Here is a 16,527-nt window from a genome sequence, read left to right as displayed (position 1 = left end):
CTGCGCCACCAGGGAAGCCCCTGAGGGAGGATAACTTTTAAGCCTGTGGAGGAGGAATCCCAGCTGTAAACCTCTCAACCGTCGGCTAATCTGAATCCATAGATAACTTGGTCACTATCTTAAACGAAGTAAACATGTGATACACTTAGTGGCTAACATACTGTCCTTTTTTAAAAAAAAGCTTACAGCATATTGCTGTTTAATCAAAGAATTGGGTCAGCCTCCCTCCTGGGAGCCCAGAGGGTGTCTGGCTGAGCGGGCCGGGTCGCAGTGGGCTGGCTCCCCTGAGGAGCCCCTGCCGCAGCCCGGGCTGCCTCCACCTACCCTCCGCCGCCCTCGAACACTGAGGGGCTAAGCCAGGCCTCTCCTGGGCCAGGAAAGCAGCCTTTGCAGAACGTCTTCTTTCTCCTCCTCTTGCTTCTTCTTACTACGATTGCAAAGGTAACAGACATGGAACAGTGCTCCAAAGGTAAGAAGGGAGTCAAGCAAAAATGATTTTAGGAACGTGGCTTCTAACACAGGTGGTCAATGTTCCACATCTCTGAAAGTTGGAAAGCCCTGGCCCCGGGCATGGTGATGGCTTCGGCGTGTCATCGATCCTGTGATACATACTCACGGAGTGTTTCTCTGTGACAGGCTGTGCCCAGGCGGTGGGGGAGGGGAGGCAGTCAACAGGCAGAGGGGAAAGGAGAGCCTGGCTTCCACGGTGAGATGGGTGATATGAGGGGGATGCATGGGGTGCGCTGGGGGCGCTCAGAGGGGTCTGATGGAGGAAGGGGCATTGGACAAGCCTGAGCAGAAGAGGCCAGTCAAGTCACCTCTGGGGCACAGAGACGAACACGGTTGCCATGGCCTTGACACGGCCGCGGGCCCACGAGGCAGCGCGAAATCAGGGGTGTGCGGCCACCCGCTGGGTTCGAGGTGGCTCTGCCCTCAGGGGTGTGCGGCGGTCGGGCACATGGCTGAACCAGGAGACAGCGATCACGGTGAGCACGGCCCCAGTGGGCTGCGTGCGCAAAGAGGCGCGGTCTGAGGGCCTGGAGGGGAGGGGCCCCGGGTCCCGGGGCAAAGGCTGGTTGACTTTAAGGAGTGGGTTAGCAGCAAAGGGAGTGGAGACACGGGAGAAAATGGTGGATGATGGAACCACCCAGAGGGGGTGGCCAGACGGAGGAGGCCCAGCTGCTGGGGGGCCTCAGACTGCAAATGTTCCCCTGTGAAGGGTAAGGGCATCCCTGGGCAGGGAGGACCCGCTGGCGGCTGGGAGAGGGGGGAAGGGGCGCCATCTTGGAGCGAGGGGGCACATGTGCAGAGGCCAGGAGCTCCGGTGCTCAGCGCAGACACCCCCTGGGACCTGAGCTAGGGCCGTGGGGCTGGAGTTTCTCTAGTTAATTTTCTCTAATTTAGGTGCAGTCTCAGAGTGAGTGTGTGTGTGTGTGTGTGTGTGTGTGTGCGTGTGCGTGCGCGCCAGCGCATGTGTACCTATGTGCCGGTGTGCACATGGGCAGTGGTGTTTCTGGGCCACAGAGGGCTGGGGAGGGAGTAAGAAAACAGCTCGAGGGGAGGGGAGGGGAGGAGGCGAAGCCATTTCCTAGGAAATAGGTCCCAGGCATCAGTGAGGCCCTTGCATTTGGCTTCTGCTAAGGGCATCCCTGGCATGTGCTGCTTTTGTAAAAAAGTAAAACAAGAGATGCTGTGTCAGTCAGCTCATGCTGCCGTAACAGACTGGGCAACCTAAACAACAGAGGTTTATTTCTTACAGTTCTGGAGGCTAGAATCGGGGATGCTGTTCCAAAGGGTTCTGTGTTTGGTTTGTGGACTGCCACCTTCTTGCTGTGTGTTCCCATGACCTCTTCTCTGTCCTCTGTTCAGGGTGGGAGGCTGTGGGTGAGGGACAGCAGGTGCTCTGTGGTCTTTCCTTATAGAGAGGCCAACACTGTTGGAAGAGGGCCCCACCCTTAAGACCCCATTTATCCTGAATTAGCCCCCAGGAGGCCCCGTCCCCACAGGCAGCCCCACTAGGGGTTGGGCTTCAATCTACGAATTCTGGGGACACATTCAGTCCACAGCCGACAGCTGCTGCATGGACGGGACAGTGGTTTTAAGTGAAATGGGTTCAAGTTGTCAGGCTGAGCGGTCGCTGTAGGCAGGAGGGGATGCCTTCCCTACAGGGCCCGCAGCCCAGGGCCTGCGCCCCAGGCCCTGACAGGTGGTGGTGTCGCCTGCCCTAAGGGAGCAGCGCGCACATCTCTCGTCTCCCCTTGGACACTGTCCAAACCGGCGCCGTGGAAAGGCGGCCGCGCGGCCGAGATGCGCCTTCAGAGCCTTGAGAACCGTCCTGGATACGCGGTCACCGTCACCTGCAAAGACCGGGTGGACAGAACCTAGTGCCACCGTTAGTGTTGGTGGCTACTTGTCATTTTTCACTGCACTGTCCGCGCGTCTCCCGTCACCAGTGGCCATTTCATTTCCGCGGACGGCCTGGCGCGGAGTGTGGGCTGGGGAGACCCCACCGACCCCAGCGCGCCTGCTGCCTTCAGCCGTCCGGTCCGGCGGCCCGGCCTCGCCGCCCTCCTCTCCGTGGGTCCGGCGCAGTCCGCACAGAGCCACGCGCTCCCACCGCAACCCCTGCCCGGGAGCAAGGGGGTCGCGCCCGGTCGAGCCCGGAGCAGCGCGCGGCCCCTTTAAGAAGCGCCGTCGAAGCAGGGCCATGACGTCATGGGGTGCGGGAGGAGTCAGTGCGCCGCCGCGGCGTGGGGTAAGGCGGGGCGGTCGCTGACTGACAGGAGCGTGGCTGCGAGCGCCGAGGCCTTCGCAGGAGCGCCCCGCGCAGGCCCCACCCCTCAGGCCCTGCCTCGATTCCACACCCCGCCCCTCCCACACCCTCTCCGCCTTTCCCGCAGTCCCCGCCCCTGCAGTCTCACCCCGCCCACATGCCCCTCCCCTCCCCAAGTCCCCGCCCCGCCCCGCCCCTCACACCCCTGTTCCGCCCCCTCAGGCCCCGCCCTGCCTCTCGTATCCCCGTCCCACCTCCCGCAGGCCCCGCCCCCGAAGCCTGCCACGCCCCCTGGCGGTCCCGCCCCACCCCCGCGCTCGCCCCGCCCCCGGCCCGGGCGGGCCTCGTCTCAGCTATCGGCAGCGGCGGCGCTGCGGGAGCTCCGGCGGCCGCGATCCTAATGGCTGCGCGCGGGCCGCGCTGAGCGCGGGCGGAGAGCGACGGGCGTGGGGCTGCGGAGAGCGAGAGCGAGCGCGGCCGGACCCTGGCCAGGCCCCGCCCGACCGGCCGAGCCCGCGATGCGCCCCGGGGTCTCCCCCCGGCGCAGCTGACGCCGCGGCCCGCGGAGACCCCGGCCGGTCGGCCCCGAAGAGCGGCCACCCCGGCCCAGGCCGCGATGGCGGGGAAGGCAGCCGCCCCGGGCACCGCGGTGCTGCTGGTCACGGCCAACGTGGGCTCGCTCTTCGACGACGTAAGTGCGGCGCCGGACGCGGCACCCTGGACCCCGGACCCTGAGCCCCGGGACCCCGGACCCCTGTCCTGAAGCCCGAAATCCCGGGACCCAGACACTGACCCCAGAGCCCCGGGACCCCGGACTCGGGCCTGAAGCCTGGGACCCTGGGACCCTGGGACCCAGACACTGAGTCCTGAGCCCTGGGACCCTGGAACCGAGACACTGAAACTTGAGCCCTGGACCCAGGACCCCAGCCCTGAACCCTGGCCCTGGGCGCTGGAATCCTGGTCTCCTGGTCCAGCCTTCACACTCCATAGGTTGAACCCGGAGCCCAGTCCCTGAACCCAGGTCCCTAAACGCCAGTCCTAATCCCTGTCCAAGGTCCCCAAATCCTGGCCCCCGAGCCCTAGTCCGAGGGCCCCATACCCTGAACCTGGTCCCAACCCTGGTACAGAATTTTGTCCCCAGAAGCTCAGCCCTGAATCCTGGTCCCCAAACCGTAGCCCGTGTCTCCCGAGCCCCAGCCCCTGACTTCTGGCCTGTGACTCCCGACCCGGCCCGTCTGCTTGCTTTGTCTGCAGAGCTGTCTGTGGCTGCTCGGAGGTGTAGGCACCCTCGTTTTACCTTGTAACTTAGTAGCTCTCTAGTTCTCAAACAAGGGGTTTCTGTTGAAAGCCCTGGAGGACTTTATGTTTCTTGTCTGTTAAAGAGAGAGATGCAAGAAGCTTTTCAAGGCCAGAGAAAAGGATGCTGACTGCCCAAGGCCTTTACCTTCTGAGACCTCCCACCCAGGCACCCGAGGCCTTTGGGAGAAGAGTCTGCCAAGGCCCGGCGCTCCCCCGGCTCCCGAGGCAGGCGGAGGCTGACCCAGTTCGGCGTTGCAGCCACGGTGCCACCCCGCTGTTGGTACTTATACTGCCAACCCAAATAAAGCAGAATGTGGCTGCAAGTGGCGTGCTTGTTTAAGAAAAAAAGGGTGATGGCCCAGATGGAGCCTGAGGCGGCCTCGCACTGCCCGCCCCCTCCTCCCCCAGCTCCTCCCGCGGTGAGGGTGCGGCCACTGACCACGCAGACCACTGGTGCAAACATGACTTGCATCCCTGCCTCTTCCGAGCCTCCCTTTGCTGGCAGCGAGCATGGGTGGGATGTTTCTGTAGGCTAAGTTCATGTACAGGCGAGGTGTGATTTTGTTAATCAAAGGTAGGCGCTGTTTTTGTGTTTTTCTTATTTTAACTTCCAAGCGCCATGTATTATGCTTCCCTGCTGGAGATGAACTGCGGGCCCTCTGACTTGGGCACAGACGGGACAACTTTATCTAGTTTCGCGATTGATCATTTTCTACAAAAGTGCCCGGTATGGGCGTGCGTCTGTATATTTAGCATTCTATTCTCGGCTTTGCAGTAACATCCACGCTAACATGGTTTTACTCAGATGATTCAGATCCGTTAGCTGTGGCTTCAAAGCCTCAGAAATGTCAGGAAAATTAAGCACGGTGGGGGCATTTCAGTCTCAAAGGGAGAAGAATTTTGCTGTGCAAACATTCTTTCCAGTAATCTTTGATTCCAAGTTAGAGCATTTTTGTTGTGTTCCGACTGTAGACACACACTTCTCTCTGTGGACATTAAAGTGGATCCCTTAATTTACTTTTGTTTAGCAACAGGTTCTCTCTGAGTCTTCGTTTTTCTTAAAGGCTGTATGGAGTTTTGCATCTTGTTTGTATCGGGAAGGAACCTTTGTTTTGGTAAGCAGTGCGTGGGTTAATTCTGCAAGGTGGCTTCTGACTTAAGGGCCAGTAGAGACATATCTGTCCTCACCCACAGCTTTCTTAATGTGTGCAGCTTGGTCTGGGGCCGCTCTTCCCCAGTGGCCTGGAAAAGCAGGGGTGGGTGCTAACCAGTCCCCTGTAGCATGGCCGGTGAGAGCAGCCGATTCTCGAGTGAAGGACATTTTAGCTTCTTGGTTTATAGTAGGTTTCAGAAGAGCTGCTTGGTGACTCTGTCTTTGTGTGGCATGTGCCCCTGTTGACCCACTGTGCAGACGGTGGCCCGGCCTGGGCAGGGATTTGTTCTTGCCCAGTTTCATCGTCTGGAAACCAAGCTCCACTGTGTGGCCAGGCCTCACAGTGTGTGGCATCGGCCTCTTCCTGGAGGGTGCGGGCCGAGGAGGAGAGGTCTGAGTTAGAACCGGGCCCTGCTGGGAAGGGCGGGCACTGTTGCCTTTCGTGCTCAAGTGACGGGTGATGCGTATCTGCTTCCGTAGTTTCGTGGTCTCCCCTCACTATCTCTTCTCCATCCAGAGGCGATCCCGTTAACGCTCTGGATGTGGACTTTCACCATGGTTTGGCCCTGACGTCCTGAGACCCCCAGGGCGTCTCGTCTGGCGGGCAGCTCTTTCCTCGTCTGCCCGCCCGGCTTGCTTGGGTCTGGGACAGTGCGGCTACCTTAGTCCCCACACAGGGCCCTCGGGTCGCTCCTCACCCCGTGATGTGACACACGAGGGGGTGGTCACCGTCCAGAGTACATTGCTTCTCAAACTTTTACCCCTTACACCCTTAGAAATTTTGGAGAGCCCCACAGAGTCCTTGGTCTCGTCGGTCATAACCACCAGTGTCTGCCAGGTCAGTGGGTGGACCCTGAGGCAAGTGGAAACTGAGACAGTTTCAGTAGCTCTCAGAAGGGTGATGTCATCGCATGTCACAGCCCCGGAAAGCTCCACCGTTCGTGCTTGAGACGGCGGGATGGAAAGCGAGCCACGGTGCTGCACTGTTGAGGGCATAGCCGTGACCTGCCGAAGCCCTGACCTCCAGGGCCCCTGTCTGAGCTGGGGCCCGTCCTGAGCCTGCGGGGAGGGGCCTGGCCTGGCTGGGCTGCCTGGGCCTGTTCCAGGGGGCCCCCAGAGAGCCCGGAGCTCTTCCCGGCAGTCCCCAGTCGGGCTGTGCTGCCACCCCCCACCCCGTCGCTGGCAAGGGGTGGCTAGGCTTGCATACCTAATTGCTTTGCTCGAGATGGCTGGATTTTTGACAAGGGAGGTTTCTAGCTTTTGGTTCTTTACGTGGTTTTGTTGTCGTTGTTGTTTTGCTAGAAGTGAACTGAGAAGAAGGTGGATTCTTGCAGGCTGTCGTTTCAGAACTCAGTCCCACCCTTACATGGTAAGACTGTTTCTTGGGAAAGAGACGTAGCCAAGCGGTAGGATTCTGAGAGCACAGCTCGCTCTTGGGTGTCTGCCTGGAGGGCCGTTGTCCTGCTGCGTATTCGGAGCTGAACGTCAGTTTGGAGCTGGTTCCCTTTTTGCCGGGCCAGCTCCTGAGCAGCCCCTCTTTCCGCCTGGACCTGGGGACGGCAGCTCGCTGCGCATGTGGCTCTGTGTCGGGGGTCCGCGAGCCCCTCCCCTGGGCTGGGCACCTCGGGCACTTGTCCTCTGTCTCCCCCGCCCCAGCCCCGTGTGTGTGTAGGGCCTCCGCCGTCCATCCCAGGGTGCGGGGGGCCCGCTGGGGCCTCATCGGGGCCAGCCTCGGGTCCGGGCCTTCTCACTTGCTCTAATGGTGTGGATCCCTCCACTTCTTTGAGGAATTTCGTTTGGTGACGGCTTCACTGAGGCGTCACTCGCACGCACGGACTTCACCGTGTAAAGCGTACGACTCAGTGGTTTTTAGTGTGTGCTCAGAGCTGTGCTACTGTCACCGCAGTCAGTTGTAGAATTTGTTTTGTACCTGAAAAAGGAACTCCGTATGCCATAGCCGCGCGCCCCCCGCCCAATTCCCTCCATCTCCCCTGAAACCCCCACAGCCCCTGATGATCACCAGTCTGCTTCCTGTCTCTGTGCATCTGCCTGTCCTGGATGTTTCACGTAAGCGGAGCCATGCACGCGGGCTCTGCATCTGGTACCGTGTTTTCAGAGCTCAGCACGTCACTCCTGCTGGTGGCTGAGCACCGTCCCACTGTACGGCTGTGCCCTGCTGTGTATCCAGCGCCAGGTGATGGGTATTTGGGCAGCCTGCACCTCTGGGCTGCTGTGGACGTTTACTTACAAGTCTTCGTGTGGACGTGTTTTGCTTCTCCTGGGCACATTCCTGGGGTGGGGACTGCTGGGTCTGCGGTGACTCGTGTTTAACCTCTTGAGGAGCTGCCCACTGTTTCCCCGTGTCGGCCCCGTCCTGCGTTCCCACCAGCGGGGCACGAGGGTTCCGATTCCTCCACGTGCTCCGGTGCCAGGTGTTAGCTGTCTTTTCTCGAAGACTTGCATTGGGCCCCCCACCTCCCGGCCTCCTGGGGAGTTAGTTTCTCTAGTCTCAGGTCTTTCACTAGCATCTCTTATGTGGATGCCCAGGACACAGGGAGGAGACCCAGACCCAGTGAGGACCGCCTCCCTCCTCCTGCCTTTGCCTGGGAAGGTCCAGCGCTTTTGGCCAGTGCCGTGAAGCAGGGGCCGGTTCTCGTCAAAGACATTGGGTTTTCCAAATTTCGAATTTTGGAGGCGGTTCCTCTGCTGTCCATGCAGCCCCTGAAGCCCCCAGGGGCTCTGCTGTGCTGGGGCAGGGGTGGGGCTGAGCGGGCCAGGCCTCTTCGCAGGCCCCTTTCTGGGCTCTCCCGGCCCCTGTCCCGTGGGGATGGCCGCGGGGGCATGGCTGCGGGGAGGTGTCTCCACATTCTTCTGGCATTACTGCCTCTGACCTGAGATCTCAGTGTCCTTTCTCTGTGGGAACTTGGTCTGTTTGCCCCAGCTGGGGCCTCTCCGTAGATGGGGGCCTGCCCGTCCCGTCCCCAGGGTGGCGGGGTCGGAGGAGTCGGTGGGCTCACACCGGTGGTGTCTCAGAACTGCTTCCTCCACGCTGGGAGGCTGCGCCTGCGCCCCGCACGCCTCCGCCCAGCCCCCACCCAGCCCCGACGAGCTCCTGTCAGGCCTGCCTTGGACGCGGCTCACCCGTCTGGGGCCATGCCTGCCTCGTGGTCCCTCCTGCCCTCGTCCCCGATCTCTGCCGGCCCTGGATCGGCCGCGAGAGCGCGCTTTCATCTGCAGCGCTTCCCGCTTTTACTGGCTCTGGAGATGCTGAGGGAGGGTTTAGGTTACTGGTGGGGGAGGTACTTCTTAGGTTTGAAGTCTTAAATGCTTTGCGTGTCCTGAGTCCAGAGGAGTGAGCACTGCCGGGGGACCTGCTGGACAGCCCTGGAGGATGCTGACACGGGGCGCGTTCACGTCCACTGCCTCTCAGCCTGCGCCACTCCGCGAGCTCACGCTCTGGGCCCACGTCGTGAACTCCGTCAGCACGTGGACTGCGTGCCCTTCTGGGAGTGAGCGGGCAGGGGAGGAGGGACCGGCGCTGCTGCTCTGGGGTTGTCTCTGGTGGGAGTCTCTTTCTGGGGAGAGAGGCCCCTGCTGGGGGTGATGCCATGTGTGTCGGGTCTGATTCGGAAGTTACAGGACTCGGACCAGGCCTGCCTGCCCGCAGCTTGCCCTTGTTTAAAGAGCCCCCTGTTTGACCCGAAGGGAGGGATGCGGAAGCCGGGGAGGCTGCCCGGGGGAAGGGGCAGGGCTTGCTAAGGGACTAGGGTGGGGTGCCTCCTTAAATGTTGACCTCCTCAGTGTTTGCCCCGGCGGGCGGGCGGGCGGGCGGGAGCATCTCCTGTTGGGAGGTGAGCTTGGTCCAGGAATGGGGTCCAGTAGGTGGGGGTCAGCACAGGGCCAGGAGGCTAGTCAGAAAGGCAATGAAGGGTCTGAGCGGAGTCTCGGTCACCTGTCTGTTGTCACTTCTCGGGATGCGGCCCTGCTCTCCCTGTGTTTATACGGGGGGGGGTGGGGGGAGGGGGACCCTTCTGATGTGAGTGAGCTGAAGGAGGATGATCGTGGGCCCGGGGAGGAGAGGAGTGCAGAGAATGTGGCGAGTGGCCCAGGTGGACACGGACGTGACTTTCGGGTTCTCTCTTTTGTTGCTGCTTCGGGTAATCGGGGCACACGGGACTCTCCTGTCTGAGCCTGAGAAGTGTCCAGACGTGAACTCCTCTGCAGGCTGGGGCTGGGCAGGTCCACTCCCAGCGTGGCTCTGAGCTCGTCGGAGAGCTCATCCTGATGAAGGTACCGCCGAGAATGCCGTCGGGTCTCATCTCTGGTGGTGAGCGAGGGTGAAGCAGCAGCTCGTCTGGGATGTCTGGAGTGTGGGACCAGCACAGGGCCACCACCCAGCCGTGTGACTCCAGAGTTGGAGCGGGCGGGGTAGCCTGTGGGAGCCACGTCCCTGTGCGTCTGGGGAAGGCCGGGCACACGTGGGCCTCTGTTTGGGAGCATCCAGGCCCTTGTTTAGTCATGGTCCCTGCGTCTGCTTGGCCTCTGGTGATTAGACCTGTTTTCTAAAACTTAAATTTTGAGTTTACAAGGTTTGTTTTGGGAGATGGATGTGGCCCTGGGACAGGGCATCCCCTTGGATCTGCTGCACTGCGGGGGGCGGGGAACAGTGTGGAGGGCTCACGGCTCCGTCGTGGGAGGAGGTGAGCAGGGTGAGTGAGGTCCGTGGAGGCATGGCGTGCGCCATGCACACCTGAGCTGAGATGCCCCGGGAGGCGGCTCAGCCTGCACAGCTGTCGGCATCTGAGGATCTGGGGCAGGTCAGGGAGGGACCAGCCTTGTGCCACGGCTGGTCTTGGTGCTCTCACACAGCAGGGAGTTCCCCGGCTGACGGTGTGCCTTGACCATCAGGGAAGCACGCTGGTGCCGACGAGGCTCAAGGAGTTCTGGGTTTCCCTTGAGTAAGAATAAGCCAACTCCATTTCTGGAAGCATGGCTGTGGTGTCATGATGGGTCATCGTGACCTTAGGCCCTTTTTTCCTGGTTCTTTGCTGAGCAGAACGCCCCGAGCTCTGGCCCCGTCTGAACTACCCAGGACACCTCTTGGGTCTCCGGCACTGCAGAGCCCACGCTGAGTCTTCCTCCCTCTTCGTGCGCATCCTGGCCCGGTCACTCATGTCGTGCTGGCCTTCCCGGCTCGTCCGACCTGCGAGCACGGGAGCTGGTGTCTGGAGCCACATCCTGGAGGTCGGGGGCCCCCGTGTCCCCCCTCGGCAGAGTCTGGCCACAGCCCTGCTTTCAAGACAGCCCTCAGACAGCCTCCTTTTCTGCCCCGCCTCTCGGGGCCTCTGAATGATGAGCAGTTATTCTAGGAACTGAAAGGGCTGTGAAAGCAGAAGGCCCGGCTTGGGCCTGGGTCTCGGTGGAGGGCAGCTCCACCTTTAGTGCCTGTCCAAGGCAGCGCACTTCACGGTCTGCGGGGACGAGCGGGGACGCAGGACAGCTCCACCTCTGTGTACACGTGACGGGGCATGTGATTCACCTTTTTATGGCCATTTGCACGTCAGGGAGTGTGGAGTGACAGCGGCACACTGGCCGCAGCGGGGCAAGGAGGGAATGGATGCCCTGGCGGTCGTGAGGCACCTGTGCTGGCGGGGCTCCGTCCTCTCCTTCCCCACAGGGCCTCCGTGGGCGGCAGTCTTGTCCTCACCTGTGTCCAGGGCTGAGCTGCGCTCGGGCTGCTCCCCACCTGCGGTCCTGACGTGTGGCTCCTGCCCTCGCCTCCCGCGAGCACCTGCAGCTGTCCCGGTCCCCGCTGCCCGGACGGAACACGCATCTCTGTGCTTTGGCCTAAACCCCTCTTTTCCCAGGAGCCCCCCAGCCCCCGGGAAGGCAGGATCGCACCTCCCTCCCGGCGCGGGTCACCGTGCCCAGCTCTGCCGCCTTGTCCGCCCCACATCCCTTCCCCACCTCCAGTAATTACAAGCTTTGGGCTTTTGTCATGTTTCATTACATTCGGTTGTGCTGGCCTCTGACCAGCAGTGCAGGGGCGGGATTTGGGGCTCTGCCCTGATGAGCGCAAGGGGCAGAGCGGACGTGGCTGTAGGGAACCAGAGTTGCTGCCAGCCTGCTGGTTGCTGGACCCCCCTGTCAGAGCTGGGCGGGGACTGAGTTGGGAAAGGCGCGTGCCCCACTGGCCTGGCACCTCGCGGGCACCGGGGGACCAGTGTTAGAGCCGCTCTCGGAGGTGGATGCCTGGGCTCCGGCTGCTTTTTCCTTCTCGCTGGGACAGTCTGGTGGAGGCACGATTTGCATCTCGCACGGTTCACCCAGCGTAAGAGTACGGTTCGATGGTCTTCAGAAAATGTTTGCCATCGCTCAGCTGTCACCACGGTCCAGCTTGAAACGCTGCCCTCCTGGCCTTTCTCAGAGCTCAGCCCCAGCCCCTGGGCGGCTCTCCCCTCCACCTGCCCTCACCGCGGATCCCGCAGCACCGACAGTCCGTGGCCCTCGTGGTGCTTCTGCTGCTGAGCGCTCGTGGGTGGAGGCACCGGCAGCGGACTCGGGGCTGTTCCCGGCTGGGCTGCTGCGCGCGGCAGGGTGCAGCCTCTGGGTGCCAGGCCTGGTCGTGTGGCGGGTGAACGTTTACCCTTTCTGGGCACCGCTCACCTGCTGTCAGAGCGGCGGCTCCACTTCCCGCCTCTGGCTGCGTGGGCTCCAGCTAAGTGTGGTCCGGCCCCTCCACGCGGGGCCACTCGTGCTGACGTCCCTTTGATGGTGGGTGTGGGCGGAATGTCCTTGTGGCCTCTGCTTCTGAACAGTAGGCCTCCCACTCAGATGGACGGTTTGCCATATTTGTGACAGTTTTTGGCAAACTGTTGACTGGGTTGACAGGGGTGGCTCCTTGGGGCTGTCGCCCTTCTCACTTCCGGGGGGGGGACAGAGGGTGCCAGAATCCCCCCCAAGAGGCCTGCTTTGCCCCGACAGAAGGGGGCTGTGGTCACGGCGCACCTCTGAGCACAGTTCTGCGGGGGAGGCGGGGCGAGGGCGGGGCCGCTGTACGGCGGAGCCCGGTGTGGATGGTGGGACGGCATGTCTCCCTGCAGGGCTGGCGTGCTGGCCGAGTCCCACGCCCTCCCTGGAGGGTGCTGACTAGTCTGTTCGAGGGGGCAGTGGTGGCGAGGGCTCCCTGGAAGGGACTCGGGTGTCCTCCCCGCCCACTGTCCCCGGACATGGGGGACACCACCCCAGGTTAGGGGCAGAGCGTGCCTCTCCCAGGGGAATTCTTTCCTCCCAGCTCCTGAGGTGTGATGGCCCATCTGGGGGGCTGTCCTCCACCCCCTCCCCTTTGCCTTTCTCCCCCGGCTGAGTGGCTGTTAAGCCCAGTACAGGTCTCAGAATGTCTCCGATAGGCCTGCTGGTGCATCGCCCGCCACCTGCCCGGCTGCCATCCCTCGGGGCCCTCACCTGGGCAGTGGGGATGCTCTCAGGTGGAGCATCTCCGTGCAGCTGCCCAAGGTCGCCTGCCTGTGGGACAGAAGCCCAGCCCTGCAGGTGCGTCGCCTCTTGGCAGGCACGCGGCTGTCCTGGTCTGGGCTCGAGGCCCAGTGAGGAAGTGCCCCTGCAGGACGGTGGGGTGGGTGTCAGACGCCAGTGTTTCCGGAGACTTCGTGGTAGAAGAGCGAGCGGTGCCACTTTGGCCTGTTCCTCCTTTAGGGAACACCTTGTGTGACCGCAGAGGTGACAGGTCTTCAGGCTCTGAGAGGCCTGGCCCCAGCCTGGCCCGGCCTCCTGCCGTCTGTGTCACACCTGGCGGCCGTTCCTTTGCAGCTGGACTTCCTGGAGGCCTCTGGGGGTGCAGCCCCCCTGCTGGGGCCTGGCCGTCCTTCGGGGGCAGGGGTGCGCGTGCTCCGGACCCAGCTGCAGGGGGCTACACCGCCCGTTAGTCCTGGGGTCCTGAGGGTGAGTTGGGGGCAGCTGTCCCGACCCCAGCACGGACCCAAGCTCCGAGCACCCCACCGTGCCTACGTGGGCTTTGGGGCGGCGGTCAGTGGTAGGCTGTTGAGTAGAGAGTTGGGTGGGGGAGCTCTGGCCACGTGGGTGAGCCTGTGTGTGTGAAACAGACCCGGGTCGAGTGCTCAGGGCTCTGAAAACCATCACGAGGCTCCCTCAGCAGCATCCTGGGAGCCGCTGCACGGAGAGGCCGCTGCGAAGGCTTGGGAGCAGGCAGAGCCGCCTGTCCCAGCCGCCTGACGGTGTCCCGGGTGCTCTCAAGTCCTGCGCCTACTCTGGCTCCAGGGCTTCGTTGGGGTGTCCTGTGGGGCACTTACTTTGTCCAGTTCAGGGCAAAGCGCGCTCCATGTTCGATATATTCGAATTTGGGGTGATGTGGGCTTTACTTTCAGTTGGATTTGTTCTGTTAAGAATGACATCTGTCCAAGTAACAAACAAATTTGTGGGGACATGTGTTTTGCTTTTATTTTCTCCTTCATCACTGTAACGGTTTTTCAGATCTGTTGCAACTTCCTGTTTTTGCTGTAGCACGACCGCTCCCCTCGCCACTGCGTCCAGGCGGGGTGCTCTGTGTGCGGTCCAGGCGGGAGGTGGCAGGCTGGGCCGTGAGGGGCGAGGGTCGTGGTTAGTAGTGGTGCTGACAGAACGTGGGTGAGCGGCCAGAGCTGACCAGCAGGGGAACCAAAGCAGGGCCCGGGGGCCCATCTGGGGGCTGTCTCACCAGGGCAGGCGGCATCTCACCTCAGCTGCTGAACCCCTGCCCCCAGGACTCCAGCCTTACATACGGGGCCTGAGGCACACTTGGTGCTTTTGGGGGTCGTTCGGGCTCCCAGGTTCCATGGGGTTCTGCTGCGTCCCCTGCCGAGATTGCAGGCGCACGGTGACACGGGGACCGGGAGAGCTTGTCTTTAAGGGCTCCTAGTAGCGTGGCCCCAGGGGCCCCGGGCTCCTGTGTCTCTCCAGAGCCGGGCCCTCTTCCAGGGGCTGGAGCCGCCCCTCCCCACGCCGCGCTTCCGCCAGCCCGGCCGCCAGGCCCGTCTGGGGTGTCCTCTGAACTGGTGGGTGCGGCGGCCGAGCGCTGGGAGCCTCCCCGAGGCCCCTCGCGTGGCGCGCTGCTCCCTGGCCCCGCACCTCCCGCGCCTTCCCCGTCCGTCCTGGACCGAGACAGGAGGAGGGGTTGGCGGGAGGTCACGGGCAGGTGGAGGCCCGGAGAGGAGAGGACGGTGAGGAGGGTCCCGGGAGGGGCGTTTTGGGAGTTCGAGGAGGAGTACTTCGAGAAGGGCGTGCTGGGGGTGTGAGGCGCGGGGCCCGGGCGGCCCCAGAAGCTGACAGGTCCGACTGCGCGTAGCCTGAGGCGCCTGCCCGGCACCAGGGCTTCACCCTCCGGGGCACGGCGCCTCTGTCCTGGCCGTCCAGGGGCGGGCACAGTCCACCTTCAGGGCACGGGGGACCTTGCCGGGCCGCCTGGCTCATGGCTTGTGTGCGGGGCCCAGGCCGCCCCAGCTGCCGAGCAGAAGCAGGAGGTGAACAGGGATCTGGCTGGTGACTCGGGGTGGCTTCGGACGCCCAGAGATGCCCTGAGCGCAGAGGCCACGGAGGGCCCCCCGGGGCGAGAAGCAGCGGCCGGGCCTGACGGCTTTGGGAGAACTAAGGAAGGGGGGCCGTTGGGGCCACTGTGGGGCAGGAGCAGTGGCAGGAAACGGGGAGCTGGGTGCGCTGGGGCAGCCACGTGGCCGGCGTGGGTGGCGAGCGCGGAAGCCTGGCGCTGCAGGCTGAGAGGCTGTGCCTCCGATTGTGCAGGAGCCCCTGTTTCTGTCGTGCATGGGGGACGCAGCTGGTGATGCAGCTTCTGCAGCCGGCGGGAGGAGGCCCTGAGGTGCGGGTGCTGCCCCGGCCCCCTGTCTCCCGCACGGGCCTTGGGTGCGGACAGTCGGCTCCCTCCTCCAGGGAGCTGCCTGGGACCTGTCTGTAGTTTTTAATGACTGATAAGTGAGTCAGTCCGGAAAGGGAAGAAAGGGGAACTCGGGGCCGGGCCCAGCCGGGAGGGTGAGCAGCTCTGAGCCACTCTGGGAGATGCAGCCAGAGGTTACTGGTGCCCCCGAGGTGCGCCCTAAGGTGTACGGGAGGGGCCCTTGAGGATGGGGTCCGTCGGGAATGGCGCTTGAGGAACCCGGGACGGCAAAGCGGAAGCACCGACGTGCGTGCTTTCCATTGCTGTTTTTCCAGTACAATAAAACTCCACTCAGAAATGTAAAAATTTATGCTAGTTCCTAGGAGAAAATTGACGTCTCTGAACCTTGATAACCTTGACAATTTTAGTTTCCTCTAATGAGAAAGATTGTGTGGTGTGACCCACAAAGGCTCTGAAATGTCTCCTCTGTATTCTGCACGGTGTTGCCATCAACGCTACCAACCCGGACAGACCGCAGAATGATTTCAGCGTTTTGTGGCAATGGCTGCATTCCGAACCTGTGCCGTGTGAAAACAAAGTTCTAACTTTGTTCTGTCAGAGAATGAACACCCGCCTACTGCTGGGTGGAGCCACCTGGGGGTCTGCGGGAGCCTCTGGTGCCCAGCGGGCTGCAGAACTGGGCACGCATGCTGGACTCCCTCAGGAAGGAGGGGGGCACCGGGGCCCAGACACCTGTCGCGGCGTCCGTGTGTTCTGGGGCACAGAGCCTGTGGCAGAGGCACCCCCAGGCCGGCCCTTCCTGTTGCAGGTGGGCCGTTGAGTCCCTGTGCTGAGGTCACAAAGCGCAAGGGTCCTGGGGCACTCCTGCCGCTCCCACCCTGCGCTGCGTCCCCTCTCGATGTCGCGCCACTTCCTTGGCGTTGTAGCAGCCGTGGGATCCACTCTTCCGCACACAGCGCACTGTCTTCGCGGGGGGACCCCGAGGGCCAGTGAGCGCCCTTCTCCTGCGGTCACAGTGCCGAGCCCGGGCCTCCCCGCGTGCCTGTGCAGAGCCCCCGGCGTCTGGAGAGCCCGGCCCACGGGCTGGTGTGAGCCGCCATCCTGCGCCCCTGGGCAGTGTCACGTGCCTGAGTGTCATGTCCACCCCACGCACACATGCGTGCACGTCACACACATGCACGTGCACCCACGCCTCCAGTGATGTGGGGACGCCTGGTAATCACATCACACCAGCTGTTGGTTCTGTCAGATGGTGTGACGTGGGGTCTGTTATCATTTACTTTGTTACCCTGCTTGCTTGTAGTATCGTTTCTGAGCCCTTTTCCTTGGCTTTTCCAGGGTCTCTGTTTTAGAATCATGTAGCTCCTATGGACCTTGTAT

The 16,527-nt window shown here is 62.5% G+C and overlaps 1 protein-coding gene across 5 annotated transcripts in view; it reads left to right on the top strand.

The window, feature by feature from the left end:
• Positions 1 to 3,113: 3,113 nt before the first annotated feature.
• The window catches only part of INPP5A (inositol polyphosphate-5-phosphatase A), a 176,926-nt gene continuing 163,512 nt past the window's right edge, over positions 3,114 to 16,527 (top strand). For all 5 annotated transcript variants that reach the window (XM_060033823.1, XM_060033819.1, XM_060033821.1 and 2 more), the window contains exon 1: positions 3,114 to 3,464. In XM_060033823.1, the coding sequence (XP_059889806.1) occupies positions 3,390 to 3,464 (75 nt within the window). In that variant the 5' untranslated portion in view covers positions 3,114 to 3,389. The remainder of the gene's footprint in view (positions 3,465 to 16,527) is intronic.

This window comes from Delphinus delphis, chromosome 16 (assembly GCF_949987515.2).
Source record: "Delphinus delphis chromosome 16, mDelDel1.2, whole genome shotgun sequence".
Lineage (NCBI taxonomy): Eukaryota > Metazoa > Chordata > Mammalia > Artiodactyla > Delphinidae > Delphinus > Delphinus delphis.
This window is presented reverse-complemented; position numbering and strand designations above follow the sequence as displayed.